The sequence below is a fragment of the Paralichthys olivaceus genome, chromosome 18 (genome assembly GCF_024713975.1).
Source record: "Paralichthys olivaceus isolate ysfri-2021 chromosome 18, ASM2471397v2, whole genome shotgun sequence".
Lineage (NCBI taxonomy): Eukaryota > Metazoa > Chordata > Actinopteri > Pleuronectiformes > Paralichthyidae > Paralichthys > Paralichthys olivaceus.
In genome coordinates this window covers 4,321,649-4,346,547 of record NC_091110.1, presented here as the reverse complement: position 1 = coordinate 4,346,547, position 24,899 = coordinate 4,321,649, and the positions used below count along the sequence as shown (strand labels likewise).

Sequence of the window (24,899 nt, the reverse complement as noted above, 5' to 3'; positions counted from 1 at the left end):
TATGCAAGATTACAGTACACTTCTGCTGTAAGGTTTTGGTGGTGGTTTAAAATCATCGATACAGCGGAACATTTCATCCTTTCATCCTTCACTCCTGCTTCAGCAAACGTCTCTCCGATCGGTGACTTTGTGACCAGTTTACTTTTAAAGGCCGTCACACTCACATTCACCACGAAGGCTGACATTCTGTTTGCTTTGCTGCTTTTATGCTGCTGCTATTGTCAGAGCTCGCTTTGTGTTTGAGTGCCCCCCCCCCAAGGGTCTCGATTGCTAAATTTAGATTTTTTTCTTGTTTCTTTCTTTTCCTCCTGCATTTTATGTATCACGTAGAGATATTTATGTGCCTCAGTACAGCAGGGAGCACCATCAAAAGTAGAACCACACTGTACAGTCAAACTTTATCGCCATCTCTATTTGTAGAAATGTTCAAACTAGTGATGCAAATGATTCCGGGCGGTGAGGAACTCGCCCAGTGTGGAACCTGGGTTTACCGGAGCTGAGAGCAAATGTACATTCAGTTATTTTGCTCTTATTTTACACTACTGCCGCAGAGCCCTCTGGAAACCTGCCTGTTTGGAATGGGCTGTTTGCTTGGCTGAAGCTTCAGTGACCTGTGATCTACCACATGATTTTATCATCAGTTTTTCAAGAAATGAATTTGCTTTATTATTGTTTATGTGTGTGGCTCATATGTATAAAGTAGGTGTTATTGTTTCATACATTGCATGTTGGTTATTTCAGAGGTCTGTTAAGCAACCAACGCAATCTTCACTCCCCGTCCCAATTCTGCTTGGTTTACAGCACTGCAGCAAAACAGTGAACAGTCTGCATTTAGTCCTGTTGTGGACATTGCTTCTCACCACTGTATCACGGGGCCAACATACAGAGACACAATTCAATCGCACTCACATTCACAGTCGGTCTCCTGTGAACCTAACCCCAATCTGCATGTCTTTGGACTGTGGAGGACGGAGTACCTGGATTAAACCCAAGCAGACATGAGGAGAAGATGCAAACTTAAGACAGAAAGACCCTGGGTGAACCAGGATTCAAACCACTTGTTGTGAGGTGACAGTGCGAACCACTGTACCACCATGCCGCCCTTTCATTTAATATTTTATTCATAAATAGAGCAACTCAGGCGAGTTTTAGAGGCTGCAAGGGGCTTCAGGCAAAAAGTTTAACTGGCTCAACTGTTGATTTAACTGGACATTCTGCAGGTTTTATATTTCACTTCACTTTCTCTTCATTGTTCTGTTCCTATTATTGAGAGAATTTGTTGATCCTGGTTGACACTCACATCAGTGTTGTTATGACTGGTCAGAGCTGTCACTCACCATAGTGTGGGATGATGGCCCAGGCCATGGCTGAGGCATAAATTCCTCCGATCATCCAGAACATGCAGAGCCAGCTCAGATGCTCTCCTCTCTTCTCCCGAGCCAACACCTCCGCAAAGTACGAGAATACTATTGGAACAGCACCACCGATCCTGCAAAAATAGTTTCTCATAATGAGCTATTTATGCTTCTGTTGCCATGGTTCCTTTTAAACATGCAACACAAAATGGTTACATGAAATCATCAAAAGTCAAGGATGAAGAAGATGATGAAGATGAAGCAGGATTTACCGATTAGAAATGAATTAACTGTAAATAATACAAACACATTGTCCCACGTGACTGTCAAATATATAACTTATGATTATGCAAATAGTCTTTGGGGATGTTAGAGTTAAACTAAGTTTTTACTACCTGTGAGAAACAGGATCTTACTATTCTTTTCTTCTGATGATTCCAGGTTTAATATCGTTTTGGTTTAACTTTAAATATTAAACAGCAGTCTGTGAAATAAAGTGGTCTGAAGAAAATCAGTTATAAGAAAGATTCCGACACAAACCTTATAAACCAGGTCTGTTTTCAAACCTGTATCATCAGGAAGTAACAACAACCCAAAACTACTTTAGGGAAGACATGTTGTCGCCCACTCACCAAAGAAATAAAACAGCACAGAGGACGGTGAAAGTGTGTTTTGGAAACTTTGATGCAACCTCACTTTTTGTGTTTTTTTCTCAAATGAGTCAGAGGCTGTTGAAAAAGTGTTTTCATCAGACAGAAAATCTAACATTGCACACAACATTGACTCATACTAATGAAATCTTATAACGTCACGTCGTTGTGTTCATGTGTATCTGCACTGAACTGGAGCATCAGCGAGGTGTCAGCGGAGACAGCAGCGTCTCTCTGCGATTTGGTTCGCAGCTCAAGCTTTTAAGGAAAAAACACAAAACAAACAGCAAACTATTTGAAGAGGGAGTGAATTCAGCTAAAAGAGATCAGAGTCAAGGTGGAAAAATGTTAAGTGGCAAATTACATCCATTTGACTCGAGTATAACTGAGGCGATACCCTGACTTTGGGGATATTTATAACGTTACTGTCATTACACATTTGTTTCTTTTCTGGGTAAATGTATTTAAAGTAAAACACAGTTTTTTGCCAAATTTATCTCAGCAACTGCATCTGGATACATTTTTCTGTTAAGAGTGAAGGATGTTATGTTGAAACATTGATAACACTGTCTTTCTGAAGGTTAAGTAGAATGTCTGTAAACTAGAGAGATTAACCAGTTAGCTCAGCTTAACATCTTGTTCAATACAAACTTAAGCCTCAGAATGAACTCATGTGCAATTTAGTCTAAAAATGTCATATCTCTATATACTAGTTCAGTGCCCATTGTAAACCTGCCTGGGCTGTTTTCTCCCTGTTATTTTCTCCAGATCTACTTGAGAATGATTCGTTGACATTAGTGAGTGAGCATGTGTATGTTTAATGATTTACTGCTCTTATTTTTTCATGACATTATATTGAAGGTTGGTTATTTCAGAGATCCAAGTTCACATCTTTTCAAAATAAATTCTCTGTGATTCCGCTCATTATAAAGCATTACAGCAACAAAACAAACGTTGTGTTTCTTATGAATGTTGCTGCTATGACAGAGTTCAGTCAAATATCGTAAAATAAACATAAATACATTTTCAAAATGATCTGGCGGCGAGTTTTACGCAGTTGCCGACCACTGAGGTTCACCTGAAGATGCAGAAGAAGACGATCAGCAGCCTAAAACTAAATGTACCACGTGTCCCAATCGCACCAAAACCTGCATCACATTTCCATTGGCAATTTACAATACACACGCCAAGTGTGAAGTCGATAAGATGAATGGTTCTCGAGATATGCGCTGCACATACTGACGTGTGTGATGTGTTCTCGTAAACGTATCCTCTTAGGACATTAAGAACTCCACTGAATGTGTGATTTGACAGAGAGGCACTTTGGGTCTCTCTTTTTGTCCCCTTCGCTGATTGTTGAGACAGCTCATGGTTGCAAAGTTAATGAGGTAAGGAAACGTTAATGAATCAAGCAGAATCTCAGAGAAAACACTCAATGCTGGATCGTATTTCTCTTCGACTGAGGCTGTAAAAAAAAATGGAGACCCTGGCCTTTCCTTAGAAATCTGTTACTCTGTCACAAAGACCACCACAGCTCCCAACAGTATAGACCTGTTTGTTCAGGCACATTTTCTTAAAGGAATATGCACAATCATAAATCTCTTTCACCCACTCCCATAAACCTGCATCTGCATACAGATTGAGAATGAAGTGATGAAATAAAAGCTTAAGCTACCAATGAAAAAATATAAATCAAAGCCACAATGGTACAGGTGTGTTTTTTTTAGACGATAAGGTACAACGAGAGTCTTACTGGTTTCTTATACAAGTGTAATTAAACACAAATGAGCATGAGTGCAAATCGGGTAACTACTGCCAGGAATAAGTCGATTTAACTAAGTGTATTGGAAACCGACTGGACTGTAGGTCTGTAATTAAATGTACATTTAACACACACAAATAATTGTATGAGTCTCCAGCACAGCAGCAGGAAAATAGTATTTTCTTACTTGTTCTTGGTTTCGACAGCTCTCCCCAGCGGAGGTTTTAAACCACTCACACAAATGCCCTCAGGCCGACAACAGCGCCCTCTGACTTTAATTCACATTTAGATCTTATTACTGTTATCCCAGCTTCATCCGAGACCGACATCAGCTTAAGTAATCACCGTGTGGTCACATTAGAACAAAGTGTGTCCCATAATTATTTTTGTTCCATGTAATTGACTTTACATTTACCTCAGTAGCCTGACCTCTGCTCTAGAGGTGAACTTTATAGGTCATAAATGAGCAGGGATGTCAGATCACTAAGATTGGAGCGTGTGTCATTTATCAAGGATGTGGGCAGCCAAGCAGACCAGAGCAACGTTCGGCACCAGATGTTCATTTACTGTGCTCAGCTCATTTCTGCAAATGTTCCTGTTTCACTTTGTTCCTTCTCCCCTCACTCAGGGGATGAGGATGTGCTGGTGCCAGGCAGTCAGTGAAGCCTCTAGTCATGTGCTTTGACTTTTGAGGGGGTGAGACAGCAGAGAAACCGTAGGATCAGGTCAGTAAGTCCTCTGAGAGGCTACAGTCTCTGGATGAAGGGGGAGGAGGACGATGGGAGGAGGACGATGGGATGTAAAGAGGGGAAAAAAAGGATAATGTAAAGTGGACTCACCCAAAGCCAGAGACCATGCGGCAGAGGAGGAACATGCTGTAGCCTTGAACGAAGGACGAGAGGAAGGCGAAGAAGCCGTTGACGGACAGGGATATCAGCAGGCACTGTTTACGGCCCACCTTGTCCGACAGGCCGCCCCAAAAAAAGGCTCCAAACATCATCCCCAGATACACAATGCTACCTGGAGAAAGAGAGGCAGGGAGAAGGAGAGAGAGATGATCACAACCATTTGGAGTCAAACTTTGCAATCACGCTCATTTGTGCATTCCTCATATAACAAATGTGAGACGACTTGACTCTGCACCAAACCTGAGTTATTGTGCTTTCAGAGGCTGACTGGGGCCTGTAAATATGATAATGTGTAAACACAATAGCAGGCTTCATCGCTAAAATACGCAAACTAATTTTGAGAATGACCCCTTAAATTTAGATATTAAAGTTAGGGTTGGTAAGTTGTTTCTGAAATGCTTTTTGTTATACTTGAAATCCTCTTCACCTCCTGGAAAGCCATCAATAAATAAAGTCACCTGGGTAAAAAAGGTCTGTTACTTGGACCGAATTAAATATTTAACTGTCGTATCTGTCTGACACTAACCGACCTGCACTGTATCTACATTATTTCAAAATTTCAGCATTTGCAGATGGATATATATTTTTTGGTGTTTTTTTTGGACATGTGCACTTACCCTTATAAACCTGTGTTTAGCTACAGCTGATACATATTTGAGCAGTGGGGGTGGTGTACTCTGTTACACTAGATGTGAAATGACCATGTACAGTATTGACCACAATTTGGTAGCACAAGCAAAATTATTTGTCAGTTCAAATTTTTAAAACCTGCGTTAACCACATTTATTATAATAGGAATAAGCTGCAATCACAACACTGTGATACCATAACCGTCATGGGGTTACCCCATCCCCTGTAAGATAAAAGGTGGCAAATACTTAATATACACCATTAGTTGCAGCACATCAGTAGCATTAGCATGCCTGTATCATTAAGCAGCATGGCAGCTTGTTAAGCTCGTACTCACAAACCATTTAATGTTTCTAAACTGTACTGATACACAGAGTCCACAACCAATCGTCAGAAATAACCTCAACCACACACAGTTTTGTTTCACAAACATTTATTGTTATTAAATGTTTTGGGTACATGTGTTTGCCATGTTATATCCACCCTCCCTCACCTGCATGCAGTGTCCTGGTCCCACTGCCAAACAGGAAGAGGGAGATTCCAACTCCATTTATGGAGAGGGGAATCTGGAGTGTACCACATAAAAGCCAGTCCAGAGGGGTGTTTTAAATGATATCACAGAAATGCTCTTTTAAATGCCCATCTTATATAATAGTGTGATATTTATGTGACAGGCTAGGTCGGGTGAAATGCTGATGGGTATATATATATATATGTATTTTTCAATGTCATATCTAATGGAGATTTGTTAATTGATATTTGTCTCTATGGTTTGTCTGGTAGGAGGGGCTTCCACTATAAAGCCAGTGGGTAGATGCTCCTCAAGGGAGTTAAGCTTGGGCCTGGAGGCCGTGTGCACGAGAGCCCACGAGTCAGTGCCTTAGTAACGGGTATTTGACTTCAGTTTGAAGACTTTTTGTTTATTTGTTTAGTATCTTTTCAATTTTTTTAAACTCTGCACATCCTCACATTGTACCTGCACGGGACTAATAACTAAAATGAATTGAAGCACCAGGTGAAGATCTCGAATCATGTCTCCTTCTTCCACCATGGGGCACAATATTACAATAACATTATAAGTTGATTCGTCAAACTCCCCAGAAAACATTTCCCCTTTTACACATCCAGTAGATATAGGATATAGATAGATAAAGACATAGATATCCTTTTAGCTCCGTTTTGGTCTCAACCAATGACTGAGAGAAACATCTTGAATTTATATGTTTGAAATACATTCCTACAGTGTAAAGCTAATGTAGCACAGACCCCAATTGTACATTATAGAAAACTAACCATTCACACAAAGACATCAGACACTGTTATGCATGAGATTTTTTGTTGTTCTGGTGACACTGCAGATATCAGTGGTCCATTATTGCAGTGGTGTTAGACACAAACACATAATTGCTGAACATCAGCTGAAACATTCATTGGTGCTTACAACCGCATCGCTGAGTTCGGTTGTGTTATTTCCCGGCTATCGACAGAACACTGAGAGGTCACATAAAAACTATGTCTCTATAAATAGCGGAGTTGGGATCGATGCGTTGAGTTTGGCTTGGAGCGGTACAACATGCAACTCTGTGAGGCCACAACACTGCAGATTAACTCAAACGTGTTTTGACTGCAATGAGGGTGCAGCCTTTTCATTTTTTCACTAATTATGAAAATCGTTACGTCTGAGTTTGGATGAACTACGCGGAGAGGATCAATATCTGATCGCAAACATTTTGGTTCCATATTAAATGATAGAAACTGAAGAGTAGAGGGATTGAGTTACAACAGCTGCTGTTAGATCTCTTCAGGTGCACAATGGGCTTCAATAGATGTGTTTGCGTTTCATGTATCTATTGACTGATCACCTGCTGTCGGTAAAGCAAACATCTCTTGTGGAATAATCAAGATTTGACTCCAATTGAGTTCTTTCTGAATGAAAAGAGTGGGTTTGGTAACTGAGGTTTCTTTATGTGACCACGGGGGGGGGGGGGGGGGGGGACCGGAGCAGCGGCTGACCTTGCAGTGCTGCTTTTAACGTCCAGGCATTTGTCTCATGCTGCTGCTTGTCCACAGGAAGTCGGGGGTCATATCTCTTCCTGTCCCCAGGAACATGCAGCATAAAGGGAGGGGGAGGTGGGAGGATGGAGAGAGGTGGGGGTTGTCAGGCCAGCAAATGATCCACTTTACTCTCAACATCCTAATAAAAATGCTAATGTGTGTGGAAGGGGAGATGCGTCTGTTTGACGAGGTGGCAGCGCAAAAAGAAGGCCGGTGGAGGAGGAGAAGGAGAAGCCTTTACATTTTCTTTTTTTTTCCCTTCTCTCTTTTTTTTTCCTCCCTTGCTCTGTTTGAGGTGATGGGACCGATACACTGAAAGTAGAGGCTCTTATCGAGCTGCACAGACATAATACAGAGAGCTAGTGATTCATTACGGGTGACAGCCACTGCTACTGCAGAGAAGGCGCTCCTATATGGGCAGAGGCTGGCTACACCAGCGCTAGCTTCCAAATATCAAACTGAATATCAAAACTGCTGCATTCTGCGCAAACTGGTGACATCTTTTGATTGGTGTAGCGACAAACCAACGCTGAATCTGACCGCATGTACCAGACGCTATCTGGGAACATCAGCTCATTTGTTTTATGGCTTTCCTCACACTGGGTTTGTATGTGTAATAAAGGGGGAGGGTGGTGGTGATGCGGCACAAGATGAATCTTTACGGGACTGGATTTGCGCTCTTCTGCAGGGTTCATACTCAGGTCAAATGTTATAACCTCCACTTGTCTTCAGATTGCATGACTTCTATGTAAATTGGCAAAGACTGAAAGCAGTGGGCGCAGGGTCTTCAGTGTTTGACCTCATGTAAGAAGCAGGTTAGCAGATGAATATCCACCAACAAGACAACCTGCTATAACTCTAAAATGCCCGTGTATTAGAGCTTTATCTTTCACAATACGGTACGGAGAGACGTCTTTTAACACTGCCTCATGAAGATATCAATAATCTGAAAGAATAAGATAATTACATCCTCGACAAAAAGCTCCTACTTAATTACCAGTGTCACACTATGTCTTCAGGCTGAGGAGTGAAAGTAGCACAGCAGCGGCAGCACAGACACTTCTCCATCAATGTCTGTATAGGACACATTCAGCCTCAGCGCTGCTCTGTGCCGATCCATCAGCAACCAGTTACCATATTTTACAGGCAGAAGACAAAATGTCATGCGGCATCAGCGGGTTTAATCCTCCGTGGATCGTGAACGTCCGTGTGGAATGTCATGACAATCCATCCAGTAGATGTTGAGCAATTTCAGTCAGGAGCAAAGTGAGAAACCATAATGCCATCTCCAGTAAAAACTGATTTTACATTTAGCCCTGGTTTTATCTAGGCAGGCAAAAGGTGTTTGTTTTATTACAGAACTAGTGCAGTGCCAGTTCTGAATCTGTTTTAAATGGCCTGTTCTCTTTTCGTGTGTTGATGCTCCAGAGCTACTTCAGATTTATTCCTTGTCATTCTTGAGTCCTCCTCAAACAGTTCAACAATAGACTGTCACTTTTTATTTATTGTGTGCTGGAGGTTGTGTGCAGAGCTTATTATACAGTCAGACTAAGTTAGAAAACTTTGTGTTCATCCTACTGGGTTTATCTGCGTTGAAGCCATTGTGCATCCACGATCAACCGGACTCCCCACCATTTTTTTTTGTTCATCATAAAATTAAACTGAATTTACTTTATTACTGTTCACGTCTCTGGCCTATATATAACTTTGAATGATATCTGAGGATCAGTTAAGCAATCAACACTTATTCCGATACCGAAGTTCCCAACTTTTCAAAATAAAGGCTCTATAATTCACCTCAATGCAAACATTGAAGCAACAAAAATAGGAAACAATTCAATCGATGGTGTTGCCATGACAGAGATCAGCACCAGTGACACCTATTTCACCATATTGGACCAGATCAGTCCAATATGGTGAAATAAAAAAAATTAAATTAACAAAATTATGTGGTGGGTCAGGTTGCAGCTACTGCTGATGGTTGACTGGGATTGTGAAATAGGACATGTCCACAGACTTTCTGTTAAGGCACACTGCCTACCTGTTCATTCAAATCTTATTATTGCTGGCTCCAAATTGGACACTGCACTTCCTTGTGCAGTTCTGAGTTCTTTGGAAGGTGTCTGCCTGTCTGTGTGTCTGTCTGCATGATATAGCCACAAAACGTCAGAGTACAGGAGAGCAAAACTAATGACAGCTTTGATGATGGATATGGTCAATGCTGAGTGCTCAGTGCTCAATGTAGAAATAATTACAGAGTACTCATGTGTTGGAACACGTTGACGGATTGTGCTGCTGGTATGATCCCATTTGCCCCATGGTCTCTAGTTTGCTCACATTTTGATATTATCTGTCTCTATTCAGTAGAAAGTGGTAACTATCTGTGGATTGTCCAGAGTAACTGGGTCACTGCTTCATTTTGCAAATTCCAGTCACTGCCATTATATTTCAATTGAACGTTTTTTGTTTTTTTTGCTTGATTAAATATAGATAGTCCTTTAAACACATGTATAAAATCCAACAGAAACACTGCTTTGATGCCACAGCATCAATAGTGATCCACCTCAACTGTACTGTTCATATTTTATCTCTCTCCTTGCGGAATGTCTTTGCTGATTTTACAGGTACACTGTGCTGCTTTTCTCTGAATCTACAGGGATTATTTCTGCTCACTCTTAAATTGTCTCCATGAAGTAATTAGCTCTTATGTGCTCAGTGTAATTCTCTCTTGACACCTTTCTTTTTTTCCTCTCCTCATCACCATGCAGCGTCCTGGCATGGATGAGAGGAGAGCGCAGGCACACAGACAGCAGTCAGTCCAACCAAGCGCTAATTTCCTCAGTGGGAACATTTAGGACATTAAGTGAGGGCTTCAGGATTTCAGCAGATGAGGGTATTCCCAGAGGGGCCGTCTGTGATTGACAGCAGGGAGCGAGAGGGGGAGTAAGGGAGGGAGGGAAGAGCAGACCCCCGGAAACAAAGCACATTCTGTGGATATTAATTATATCAACACCTGCTGATTTGTTTTCTCAATGGTGGAATTCACTGAAAATACTCAGCACTTTGGTCTCATTTCAGTTCATCTATTGTATATGTCTTACGCACTAATGACTGGAAAATAACAATTAAAAAAATCTATTTCAGACCAACAGTTAAACAATCCACTTCTACTGTCACTGAGGTTATTAATTGTTTTACATTTTCAGCATGTGTTCAGGATCAGTAGGGATTTAGTGTTTGACTGTAAAGTGATGACCACACACTCCTTTTGATTTGGAAGGAACAGAAAAATAATTTATTCTAATTTTAGAGTGAGACAATCTGGAATAGAAAATATATTGTATATATAACATATATATAAAGGATTATTAATCCATTCACTCTCACGTTCGGTTACCATATTGTATTCAACAAGTATTACTCACCATGGCCTGTCTCAAATGTTTCAACTAAAGCCAACCATGGAATTATATTGAATTATATATAGAATATATTGAATTATATATAGAATATATTGAATTATATATATAGAATATATTGAATTATATATAGAATATATTGAAACTCTTTTTAACTTTTAACGTCTCCTTCTTTTCATCAACATTTCCACTATAGCTGCTTTCAGACATGCACTCTGGAGATTCCCATGACTTACTCTGCAGAGGCTGCATGTGTGAATGCAAATGTCCGAGATAGAGTCTCGGCCTCTGGAGTTTCTGCGGACTGGCCATCTATAACAAACAGTCCGGAGAGGTCTATGTGAGAACACAACAGGAGGTGTCACCAGGAGTGAGTGGGGGTGTTGATGAGTTTCGAACGGGCAACAATTGCAAAGACGAAAAAACCCAAAAAGAAAACAAATACCTCAAAAGCAGTAGTGCCATACAAGTAGAAGACACTGATGACGATGTTAAGAGAGTTCTATGTGATAAGGAGCGATGCCTGTAAATAAAAACACATGATCTCCACAGCTGAGAGGATTTGCTGTTGTTGTGAATGCGTCTCAGCGGAGAATCTCCTGCTTGTTTTGTCAGGACCCAGAAAATGACCATGGTGAAGCATTCAAGCAGCTTTTTACTGCTTTTTGCAGTTTTTCTGTTATATAGGTCCGTTGCGTACAGTTAAAAAGTCCAAAGTCTGCAGTAAATAAAAAACACTGCTCCTGAAACAACCTGTCAGTAGTTTGGCCAATACTTCCAGATAATCATAATTTGCATATTGTGCATCCAGTTGCTAGTCTGACACGCCCCCTTACAAACCCAGGTACAGCAGGGGCAGAGGACATACCTGCACGGAAAGCAGCTGACCAATTACAACAGAGTGGGCCAGTCAGTCAATCAGGGCAAATTGGTAAAGAATCTAGTCAGAAATCATCACAGTTACAAAGGTTTGTGTTTTTGTATTATCCTCTATAATTTTCTAAAAGAGTTTTTTTTTCCGAAACATGAATCCGGCTCCTCCTCATGTTGCCCACTCAGATCAATACTCCACACCACAACAAATAGCTCAATCACTCAGGTTTTAGAGGAAATACCAAAGTGAATTGTGAACTCTCTGCCTGGGCAGTGAGGAGGGGAATAGAGCCTGCGCTGGTGCTTTGTTGTGAATAAGAAAGCGAGAAAGACGGGGGAATGAAGAGATAGAAGCAAATGTTGCTGTCCCTGGACTTTTTAATTAACTCACCTCAGGCTGCAGCGGAGCCTATTTATCACTGCATTGTGTTGATTTACTTCAGCTGTCGATGGTGTTTGTGATCACACACATAAAGCAACCACACCGCTCCGAGCAGAAACTAAAGACAATAAGCATCAGTTGCACAAAGGTCCTCTGACCAGACCCTGCAGGTGTACTCATGAGGTCTTGACCCCATGCTATGCAACGGGGCTTCATGCGAGCTGGCACGCATTTTACCGAACATCCTTAAAATGCTTACAGTGGTGCAGGAAAACACCCGCAGACAAATTAAAGCCATATGTGGTGGAAGGGAAGAGGGAGGCATTGAGGCATTGATAGGAAGTGTATATGAGCGGCGCTCTCCCTTTCTTTCTCAGGGGAGGTACGTGAGCCAGTCTACCATAGCTAAACTGCAGAGAAGCACAATGCTGCAGAGATTAACTCCAGCCCATATCTTCAGATCTCCTGCACGGTTGCAAGACACACAGAGGCTGTAAGAGAAGGATTACAGCAGGAGGGTAACAGAGAGGACAGACAAGAGCAGGGAGAAGAAAAATGGAACAACTTATATCTGGATAGCATCTTACCTTTTATATGATATTAAAGTGAAAACCATTGTGCCTAAAAGATCCTGTATTTCTGTAAAATCGAAAGAGCTAATGAATGAATGAATGGGTTTGTCAGGAGGAAAATGAAAGGATGAATTCAGAGATAAAATGTAAAGAGGGCTTAAATAAACTTCAAAAGGGGATTAGCCACAATGGGAAGTATCTGAATTTAAAAAAAACTATGACTGGATTTGGATATTTAAACTTTTGTAATGTGATGATTAGAAAACAACAAATGAGAATGGAGGATACTGGGCTGTGGATAAAAATCTGCTGCTCATCAAAAGGTACATTTCCATTTCCAGTTTTATTTTCACCATTGTGAAATATCCACCACTCCATCAAACATTTTCAGACTAAAGCTGTCAGGATGCTTCAAAGTGTCAGATGGTCCAACAGCATCTGAAATTGAAGTAAAGTTTTTTGTAACTTTGTGAAGTTGACGGTCTGACGGGGTAAACCACCTCATCTAATGCCAGACATCACTACTTCCCATTTCTTGCATGTACTATGAAAAGCCATGACTGGATGAAGGTGAGACTCCCTGAACGTTTGCATTGAGTTTGCTTTATTATTCCCTTATGAGCACCTTCTGTTCCAACCATCTATTTTCTACTATTCTTATCCAAGTAACCTGACCTCCATGTCCCTGATGTACCTATACCTACCTACATGAAAACTGCAAGGCTAGAACTGGTTGAGTCAGATGACCGCCCACAATCAGCCTCTTTCTGTTGGAGGCAGTTGGGCCCTCCGCTCCAGTGTGCCAGAATTGTGCAAAATGTAAACCATAACAATGCCCAATTTTTTTGTGCTCTTTGGGTCATATTTAGTATTTAGAATATGGGCTTTTGGTTTACACCTTGCTTAGATCACCTCACGTTTGCCAAAAAAGGCCCACTGTTTATTACTGTTGATATTTGGGACACACTTGCAATTTTACAAGTGAGCCACTTTAGGCTTACATTCATTTTCTGAACATAGGCCAGCAATAACACTGTCACTGAACATGAGTTGTATAACAGTTAAATAGTAAATGACTGTCATTTCTAGGAGACAGGATTGGTTATAAATACCTGTGTCTTTAGACAAAGTCTAACAATATTTTATATGAACTCATTTGTTTCAAGAACACTCCTCCAGCATTAGCTTAATATGCAGGCTGGGGAATCCTGTCAGACAAACTTTGACATTGATGAGTATCATTAAAACACTACTTCCCAATATAATCCAAATCATTTATGTGCTTCTGTCTTTTCTCATCTGTAAATTGTGCTGTATATGTTTTTCATATAAATGGTTAGAAAAACCTTTTCCTCTCAATCAATATCTATTATTGTAGATGGTAGATACAGAGTTGATAGTAACATAGCGTGCATGAGTCAGCCAGAGCAAACCTCAGTCTGCAACTTCAAGTCAGGATAGCTGTTACTATAATTTCTTCCTGACATTTAATTCTGCTGTTTGTGTTTCCTGTGCACATATAATGTACTTTAATTATTTGTAAGAAATGAAATGATGATAATAAATCGCCTAATGCTCAAAGAGATGGCATGGAAGAACATTTGACTGTGCGGCGTGATCTTGGTATTATTTTCTTTTATTCATTCTTGTTTGTTTTTAGTCTCTCCTTCCAGACAGATGTCCACAGAGGACTGATCACTCACAGAGACAGTGACCTTCACAGGGAATCTCTGTGGTTTAAAAAAACGATCAGTTCTGTTGTGTGTGGCTTACATCCACGAGTGAGTCTTTACACACCTCCTGTATGCATGCAGTGTGTGAGCAAGTTGGTAAAATGAGTCATTCTTTCTATTTTCTCGCTCCTGTCTCCCACTGAGAGATCACTGAGAGTCACAAAACAGGTGAATAATAGAATAAACTATACTGCTCCCAATTATAAATACGATCAGAAACCATGCAAACATAATGTGAGAAGAAAAGACAATTAACATCAACACGCTGTATTTGGGTGTTTAGATGATGAGAAACTAGCCAGAGCCACGCAGCTATTTTTGATATTAGTGAGAGAAATAATGAAGCCAAATCCCACACAACACACTCCAACATACAGACACATGATCGTCAGACTAACACAACTTTTCTCTGGGTTGGGAGAGTTCCATTAACACACCTCCTACTCATGTATCCAAATACCTGGTGCCATGACAACGTGCTCGCTGCTCCTATAGCAATGAGATTACAGCGGAAGGTGTCACCCACCACTGCTCCCCATGCACAGCCCTGCATTTTATAAACAGCACAGGTCATTAGCAGGTTGTCAGCAGGGGCACAAATTTCATTAACGCCCCAAAATGTTTTTATAAGTCATACATGTTTCACTCCTGCCTGTCTGCATCAGTCAGGATCCATTTCAATCAGTTTGAGCTGAATAAGTTGCTCCTCAAGACAGTGCCATGTGAATTTCAAATGTCAGACTGCTCCTTTACAAAGTCAGGATCTATACTGTCACTACTACATCAGATATTCAGGATCTGTGTGACAATCGCACTATATATACCATCTATTATATACAATCTAAACCTCGCTTGCACTCGTGTGACACAGTAAAGCACTTTGAGCTTACACTCAGTAAATCAAATATACAAACTCTAACTACACTGTAATCCAAGTAGGTGGGTGTTTGGTGCTTTCTTAAAAGTGCTCCAATATAGAATTACACTTTTGTAGCACTGTCGGGACACAGGATGGACATTGTAAAAGAAAACGCATCAAGGTCAATGTGGCAGAACCAAAAATATTTTAAAACAATTATACATTTCTACAGCGATGTCAACCTGGCAGTTATATTACCCACAATGCAACATTATCCCCAAACAGGTATGCCGGAGATAGGACTGTGTTATGTTAGTGTTCTTTCAAACATTGACGGATTTTTTGGGCTTCACATTCGACCACATCCAACATTGTGTATGCTCCAACATTACTGCAGCGAAGCTTAAACAAATATAAGATTATAAAGGGTTGTTGATTTGCTCTTGAGTCTCATCTCTTTATCTTATGGTCATATATGTTGTTCTCTGGGTAAGAACTGGGTCCTGACAGGTAAGACAAAGCAGTGTTTGTAATGTTCTATTAGAGGAAGAATACAACTAATTTGGCAAAGTGTGGATTCTTAATAACTAAACTGCATTGCAGATCCTTACCAAGCCATCCGGCACCAGAGTTGGGGACACACATGTCTGTCTCAGCACTAGGCAGGACGAAGCCCACTACGAACACCTCCACGCCGTCTGACATTAGCGCCAGCCCGAGTACGAAGAACAGCTGCCACTGGAATCTCCCATGGCCACACTCCTGCATGATTAGCTCGTACTGCTGGGCCAGCTCCTCCTCATCTGCCTGTCTCTCGTTTTCCAGCTCCTTACGGCTCTTTTGGCTGTCGGAAACCGGCTGGCCGAGAGCCACCTGACCCTCCCGTGGCTTGCCATTATTGTAGGCGGGCACACCTTGGTACTCCCCCTCATAGATCTCATCTTCATCGTCGTGTCCCTCCGTGGCATCACTAGAGGCTCCGTCCTCATCATTGGCTGCATTGTCAGCATATTGACCGTCTTGCTGAGTGTAAGTATTGTAGTTGTTCTCTTCTTCATCCTCGTTCTGGAAACGATTGTAGCTGCGATGAGCTGAATATTCATCCGAGGCACGATCGACAGCTTTGCTGAAATTTTTGGCAGCATGCCTCTTGGTTTCTTTAGCGATGTCCTTGGCACCTTTGACCAAGGAAGTCCTGTTGTTGTGCGTTTCATCCATCTTGGCACGGGGATTGCTGGCACTAAAATCTCTTAATTCAACTCTAATGAGCTTTTACTCCAACAAGTGTCAGTTACTGTTTTTTATCTTTCTTCTGGTCTTCTATCCCCAGACAGAGAAGGACTTAGGGCAGTTTAATAGATCTGCCAGGATACTAATGATTAAGTAATGATGTCTGATTCCATTGGGTGGGGGTAGCCAGACAGTGCTGAAATGGAGACAGTTGATCTCAAATGGGGAGAGATGCTCAGTCCTGTCAGAGCTCAGTAGAGGAGAGCATCAGCCTGTGGGGACAGAAAGAGAAAAGCACATTTAGCTTGATTAAAGGCGTCTGTCACACATACTTGACGGCAGTGTTTCCTGGCACCGAGAAGAACTTCAAAAAGAGCATTTCAACACAGAGAGAGACGAAGTTCACACTGAAGATGACACAAACTGCAGTTGATTGATGAACTGAAATGCATGGCTATGAGAGGAATAACAAAAGAAAAAGATGAATTGATATGTTATCATACTTCATTATTGTATTATGAAAAGTAAATCTGTACCCTGCGAGAACGATACATCTGCGTAATACCATCATACTGGCAACAAAAGCCGAGATTGACAAGCTTGACAAATCTTAGATATATGTGAGATGGATAGCAGCTAGATGCACATAATACATTTCAAGTCTTGTTGTTTTTTGGTGTAGAGATAAATCTCCTTGAACTTCAGTGAAAAGCTGGATAAGGCACCATTTGTGAACAAAGCAATTACACTTGCAGTTTGGCTGAACTACGTGTGCCCAGTCTTGGTTTGAATTATATAGAGGGACATCTGTGAACAAGCCAATCAATAACCCAACTGGAACAAAAATTTGGAAAAGTACAAAAGATGTGATGGATTGCAAAAGTGGTTGGGGGGTTATAGTGACAAGTGTGTTAGCTGGAAGCCAAGTTCCATTAAACTGCAACTGATGACTTTGAAGTATTTTGCTGGAGTCCCTCCAGTACTATGTCTCTCAGAACACTGAGCTTCTCTGGCGAACTGTACACACTCCACTCTATTATTTGCAATAATTATTGTTATTACAATCATTATTATACAATTGCGTGTAGACATAATTCAGTTAGTGCATCATTAATGTACAGGGCCACACAGGAGACTGAACAGCTTCACTGATGACCTTGTAGGGCCTGAAACATCTCTGCTGTGCAGAAAAAGACATGGTGATCCCCACCCCCCCTCCACCATCCTCCACAACACTGCTTTGGACTCCATCTTCTCTGACTGCACTGCCTTGCAAAAGGTGATCCAGAAAAGGCTAAAATAACACGCCCGTTGCTCCATATCTGCAGGATTTGGATTGGTTTGCAAGTGTTTGCTGATGAATTGATGATGATCTCGATGTAGAGTTCATACCTTCTTTCCATCTGCCATAAAAGCGATGTGACATAGATGAGAAAAAATACATTCTTGGAAATTTGGCCGGCCATGTTTTCTGTCAGAGCCTGTCATAGCTCTGCTTCATGTTTCTAGCCTCAGAATACATGTCAGCCTGTATGACTGACTCCCCTTGGGGCTCTCTCGACTGTGACACTGGCGTGGTGTCTCAGAAGAACTGTCAACACGTCAGGCTCGAGTCTGTCTGCCACACTGCGACCGGCAGCCACCAGGCCTGTGCACTGCAGGGGCAACACCAGTGAGCTTTGGGCCCTCACATTACAAAGCCCTTCAGCAACACTGTTATTGACGGACCAATTACAAAGGTCAAACTGATCTATACAGCACATGCAAACCACATGTGAAGTACCATTTCCATGGCTTGTCATTTGAGGGGGAAGCATTGAGCTAATTCACTTTGCTTTTTTTTTTGGCTTAATAGCATGCATTCATTTTATCTAATATTAATTAGTATAATATTAATTTAAAATTAATTGTAATAAATTGTTTATGAGATGATGTTGTAGTAACAATGCTCTACAAATGCTATATTATGTATTGAGAATTAAATGCATCTTGTTAAATTCAGCGTTGATCTAAAACAGCAGTGATTGGCATCTGCTAGCGAAAAAAAAAAAACACTGCAAGACAACCTGAAGCAGCTGAACTGATTCATACACAGAATACTCAGCATAGTTCTCCGTGGTTTCAATTAACCAACACTGAAAAATATCTGTAAACTGGCCTTGAAATACAAGAATTCCAATAACACCCATTATGTGTCTTCGTGTCAAGATTGCGAGTTGATACACAGACTGTCGCTGTCTCTCTACAAGTAAATTAAAAGACCAATTCACATTTTATCATCAGGTTCAACATGCTAACATGCTCTATTTGTGTCTGCAGTGTCAGGAGTGGAAAGCCTGCACTGAGGTGTTGAGACTGGGTTAGTGCCCAAATAGAGCGTGGCAGGTTGATGTATGGTGTTTCTGCTCACCTTTGCTCTGCGAGATAAGATAAAACATGAGCTGGGATCTGAATTTGAACATTAGAGCCCGCGGCTCCACAGCGACGTAAAGCAGCCCAAGAGATTTTTTTGGTGCAATGCAGCAATGAAGTGAAGTAGGAAATGTGTTCTAACTAACTTTGTGCTCGGCGGACAGATGATGGGACAGTAACTCCCTCTGGCTGAGGATCCGTCAAAGCGGCAGGCTGAACAGCGAAATCTCACCATCCTGTGGCTTCAGGACAAAAAGTCACGTTTCTGCAGCTACTGGGGTTTTTACACTACAACAGGTTCTACGATAAAGCTTTGACAGTTGCAAATGTTTTAAAGGTAAGTATTAGTTAAATTGTGCTGCTTGAGAGTTTCGATGTGTTAAAATGTATTTCACTTACATAACCCATTAGCTGTTCTTAAAATTTAAACAACTGTACTGAAACTGCCAGCAGTGCTTGATATATGAGGAGCGTATATATACAACACAAAGAGAATATCATTCATCAAAATGACTTTGGGGGATATGCTTTCTTTTTCTTTCTTGCCAAGAGTGAAATGAGAAGATCGATACCACTCTCATACCTGCACATTATGTATGGAGTCAGAGCTGGAAGAAATTTAACTTAGCTTCATTATTTGAAGGGGGGGTTAAAAGTAGTTAGACTTAAACTAACTCCCAACAGGACTATAAAGTTTTTTAATTCGTGTGAAACAAGATAACTTTGGAGTGAGCCTGGTGAGTTGTTTCCCCTCACTTCTAATCTTTATGCTAAGCTCCGCGAATTGAACACTCACACTCACAGCATCCAAATCCAAGTGACACTGTCTTATTTCCAAAGATGTTATATTTAAAGGCAGGATTGGTCCTTTGTTTCTGAAACACTTTTTTATCTGTTGGAATCCTCTTCATGTCCATAGCCATCAAAAAACAACACTCTCTAAAAAAGTCGGTGTCTCTATCCCTCACAGGAGTGAGTAATAATCACTACCAATCATTTCTATCATGTAACTTTGTCTAACTTTTTCAGGATTTCCAAACTTGGCTTTAATAAATTGCTGAAAACTGTTTTTCTATCGATGACTTCTACTCCTCTTTGCAAATTTCCACAAACTCCTTTCCAGCAAAGCAGCTCCTCCAGCTTTACTTCAGCAACTAAAGGTCAAACTCTGTGATAGAACTCATGATATGCTCTGAGAGTTTCTGCACCAAATGGCCACAAATAAAACAGACCAATGAACTGACTGGTCTTCAACACTTTTGATGATGGAGGGAAAATGAGTGCACAACAGAGAGCCAGGTCTGTGCCTAATCCCTGGTCTTAATTCACCTCCTATACGTGCCGATGCATAGTTTCCCCTCTTTCTACGACTGTCAGCGTCTCTTCACTTCTACCTTCTGTGTTTCTTTATGCACACTCTCTTTCTCCACCCCCTCCTCTCTCTCAGCCGAGTGCCGCAAGAATTTCAAAGTCTTCGCCTCCATGGCAAAGCAGAACATGAAAGATATCCCTCTTCTGTTGACATTTCATTATTCATGATGGGATAACCGGTCTCCTCCTTATGCAAATGGTCATTAATACTGACATTTAGAAGTCTTTCACTGCAGTTTGAGCTGCAGAGATAATTCTTTCAAGTCTAATCCAAATGTCCAGTCCTTTTTTTGAAGCTACCCATATGGCGTTTTCACACACCATATACTGCTGATGTAGGCAATCGCATATATATACAAGAAGTCACTGCATTTCAACCACCAGCTTTGGCCTTTCCCCCCCGTACACAGGGAGGCTAATATCATTTATGGACTTTTTTATTTCCTTTGTGATGGCGACTCCCCTCGCCCTCTGCTGTGATGCTGTGATTGGGGTTATTATAACAGCACCCTTATGATGTGGTTTTAGCAATCAGCAAAATTCCTACCAGCTCTGAATCAGCAGTCCACGGAGAGGGAAGAAATGATTTCCTTGCAGTCGTGCTGTCATGGCTCGCTGACACCATCCAGCTACGTTCATTAATCACTCACATATATACGCACGCACACACAGACACATGAATACACTCTGCAGGTGCATACTCATTGAATATAGTGTGCAGGGGGAAATAGAGAAAATGTCTGCAGGTCATTGTTCTCTCACAAAACTTAGTCAGAACAAAATTGAGACAAACTGTGCATTTGAGAGAGGGAAAAGCGAAATGAACAATGCGGAACATGCAAGTCGGACAAGATCCTCAATCAGCATGCGACATACTGGTTGACAATATGTGAATGCAAGTGGTGAGTGCAGAGCCCTACAGGCTTCCTGCGGTGGCCACAGATGGCTGCAGTGAGCATTTGTGAATGCACATTGTGTGAATAAAACTACACGCTAAGATCTGCTGATAAGTGAGTTTAGGTCGTGACAGAAATAAAGCAGCATTTCCCGTACAGAGATGCAGCTAGGTATGCAATTTTCTCTTCCGACTTTTGACTTTTTTAAATGTGGCCACAAATGGAGCATTGTTCATCAAAAAACTGAACCTGGCCCAATTTTTGTTGGCGCACTATGCAGACGTCACTAACCAAAGCATTGTGTTCACTGTTCTGATGTAATGAAGTGCACATTCCTGGCAGTTTACCTTTATTTCTACTGTGCAGCTCATGATTGTCGCAGTGAATGTTAAGATAATGATCTCCCAGATCTGTTACTCAAACTGGACTTCCTGGATCACTGGCGCCTGAACATACAAAATTCACCTGCAGAGAGCTGCTGCACTGACTACATGTAACTGCAGTGTTATGCATTGGTTAAAATATTGCAAATGAGTAAAGGACATTTTAAATAGAGACCATTTCACAACAATGTTGCCACTGTAATGTAATATACATCAGATACAGTAAACCTTTGAAATCATGAGTAAAACTTGAGGTTGAAACCACTGCTGGAAAATGGTGTACTGTAGGTGAAGGTGACAGTATTATCCCTGTACCTCTGGCATAGTGCCGGGTACTTGCAGCCGGATCCACACATTTCCAAAAAAAGGTTTTGGAGCAAATGCCAAAAATTTGCCACCTGGACGGCTCTAAAAGTTGGAACCCTTGCCATCAGGGACTGTGAGAGGTGCTACAAGAAATTCTTCACCATTTGTAGCTCATTTCCAAATTGTTCAATGCAACATGTATTTACTTTAAAAGTAAATGTATACGAAGCAAACAAAGTAGCTGCAATCTATCAACCAGGATTTCTTACCAATGGAAATCAAAATATGTTTTCTGTCTTGTTTTGTCAGTTTACAACATATTGGTGCATTACAGCGGCCGACTGGTGTCGAGTGTGGATTATGTAACATCCAGTTCTCAAAGGTCACAGATGGGGATTTTAGGGGCAACCGTACTTTCCAGAAAAGCTTGATTGATCAGATTTGCAAACATGAAAATACTTTTTAAAGGTGCTGGAACCATGTGCTCTGCTTTCGGAAAGGGAGAAACCGGCTGATGAACAGGCACTTTGAACACGCAGCCTCAAGGGGATGTCGCAGTTGCATGAATGTTGCATGAATGGGAAGCAGTGGGGAGGAGATTTAGATTTAAAGTAACAAGCATTATTATTAACTACATTATACAACAGTATAGTACCTTAGTACTACTGCACAAGCTCTACAAAGCACTGAAATTCATAACTTCACACAAACTTACACACACACACACAGCTGCCTGATTGCTTGTGTATAATGATGGCTGTCATGGTTTACTGACTGCTGGAGCTTAGCCAGCTCCTGTGGGGGTCCCTCTGTGGAAGCCCAAATCAGGATTTGATAGAAACTTCGCTATGGAGGCAGTTAGCTTAGGTTAGCAGAAAGACTAGAAAAAAGGGATAATAGCAGGCTAATATGCTCTGCACCTCTGGAGGAAGTCTGCATCCTGACTCTCAGCCCTGACCCTCATCATGACATGCAGACCCATTCAAGCCAAACCCTCCTTTGTGTTCCGATTAGTTTTCTATCAAATGGATGAAGCTGAGATAACACGCAATATGGTAACAGCAGAGGGAAAGCAAACACTGATATACCTGCATAAGGCAAACATTAATCTACTGACTGTGTTTGACAAGTGCCTATTCAAACTGCACATTTATCCAGTCACAGGACAGCCCTGGAGCAAACCACCTGCCTGCTCACGGTTTCTACACGTTTGATCCAATCAAACTCGCCATTCAGCCTCCTGGGAAACCTCTATGCAAAACTCATCTGTCACTTCTCCTCCTCTTTTGTTCCACCCGCACCGTGCACCATGAGGCTCCACAGGCTGCACGAGCACGGCCCACACACCACATCCAGGAAGGAACATCAATCACCGCGCACTGTGTTGACGCAAGTCGCGTCCCATAATTAGATTTCGGGGCTGTCCCGCCCGGGAATCAATCCTGCGCCATGTGCAGTTATAGACGACTGTCCGCGCACCGCATCGAGATACGGTGACCATACTGAGTAATGGAGGTGCTCCCTCTCTGCTCAGCTCCACTGCAGATTCAGTCTGGATGCATGTGCGCGGGAAAGCTCGGGGTTGCCTGCGTACGTGCGTGCGTGTATGCCTGCATGCGTGTGTGTGCGCACTAACTCATCTTTACACCGACCATTGATCACGACGGGATGGTTCAACATCCCCGCAGCCTCAGCACCATCACACACGGGAGAGATGAAAAGTAGCAGCTTGACTGCAGACATGTGCACACACTCCTTCAATCTGCTCTGAATTGTGGAAACTTCGTCAAATGGACAAATTAACAGATGCACAGAACTGATTTAACAGATGCAGAAACACATTCTGATCCAATAGGTTGCATTGGTGTGCATTTGCCATTCTGGGCACATCTAAGCGATGCTGCACAACTTATAAAGTTCCTCAACTTTTCTGTCAATCATGCGCACAGAGGCTTTATTCTATGTTAAATGAGCATTTTGTGCATCTGGGATCTCCTGTTTCCGTTCTGCATCATGTCAATATTACTGTGGTCCAAACAGGTGGAGAGTGATGCGATCTGAGTGCGGAGGAAGATGAAGTTACAGTTTGGCACATAAAGTGTTATACAGAGATGAAGAGAGAAAATGAAATACTCACAGTCTGTAGGAGAGGAGCAGATCCGTCATGCTGAGCTCGGTGAGTCTGAAGGCTCCTTCCCCCGGTGTCCTCCTCTACACAGCGGCAGAAGCAGCGGACATCGCGCCAAGGTTCCTTCTTGTCCCTTGTCTTCTTGTCGATGCAGCGGTTCTCTCTGTCTGCTGCAGTCCGGGGAAGACGAGGCGAGAGGCGGGGAGGCTGAGGGGGAGGTGGGAAGCGTGAGCGTGTGCCGTGGGATGGAGAGGGGTGGGTGGGGGTGCAGGGGAGGGAGCTGGAGTATCACGGGCAGACTGAAATCAGAGAGTGCAGGCCTGGATCCCGCGCGGACAGTATGGTGAGTGTGCGCTGTGATGGTGCAACATGCATGTGGGGAAGGCTCAGCGATGCAGGAGGAGAACAAAGAGGAGCTGAGATGTGGCTCCTGCAGGGACCAAGTTTACTGAGGGATGACGGACTGATGCTGGATCTGCAACGTCAATGCAAAAACCACTGGAGGACTGATACACAGCCAAAACACAGAGTTCAATTTCATCCAATCCAATCATCCAGGCTGGAGGTATTTTATATATCATACATAATCTTAATCCATCACCAACTGGATGATGATCAAAATGTATGGTTTAAAATATCTTATTCATTAACAAGAATATACTAACTTAATTACTCTATCTATCTATCTATCTATCTAGATATCTATCTATCCGTCCACCCATCCCTCCATCTATCCATCTAACCTTCCACCAACCCCCTCTCTCTTCTCTATCCACCTCTCTTTTCTCATGCTCATCAACCCATTGAGGCAGATGGCCACCCACAGTGAGTCTGGTTTTGAATTGTCCTGTTAAAAGTAAGAGCTACAGTTGTCAAAGTTTTTGCTCATTAACTGTTGGGTTTCAACCTCACTGTGTAAAGTGCATGTTGCGATTTGCTGCTATACAAATCAATTTGAATTGAAATTGATTTGAA

General features: G+C 41.9%; 1 protein-coding gene across 1 annotated transcript in view; it reads right to left on the bottom strand.

The window, feature by feature from the left end:
• The window catches only part of LOC109626507 (synaptic vesicle glycoprotein 2C-like), a 39,966-nt gene extending 15,786 nt beyond the window's left edge, over positions 1-24,180 (bottom strand). Inside the window, exons 1-4 of the mRNA XM_020082524.2 lie at positions 23,934-24,180; positions 15,810-16,700; positions 4,607-4,787; positions 1,338-1,489 (exon numbers count right to left, since the gene is read on the bottom strand). Coding sequence (XP_019938083.1) covers positions 1,338-1,489; positions 4,607-4,787; positions 15,810-16,416 — 940 coding nt within the window. The 5' untranslated portion in view covers positions 16,417-16,700; positions 23,934-24,180. The remainder of the gene's footprint in view (positions 1-1,337; positions 1,490-4,606; positions 4,788-15,809; positions 16,701-23,933) is intronic.
• Positions 24,181-24,899: the final 719 nt, after the last annotated feature.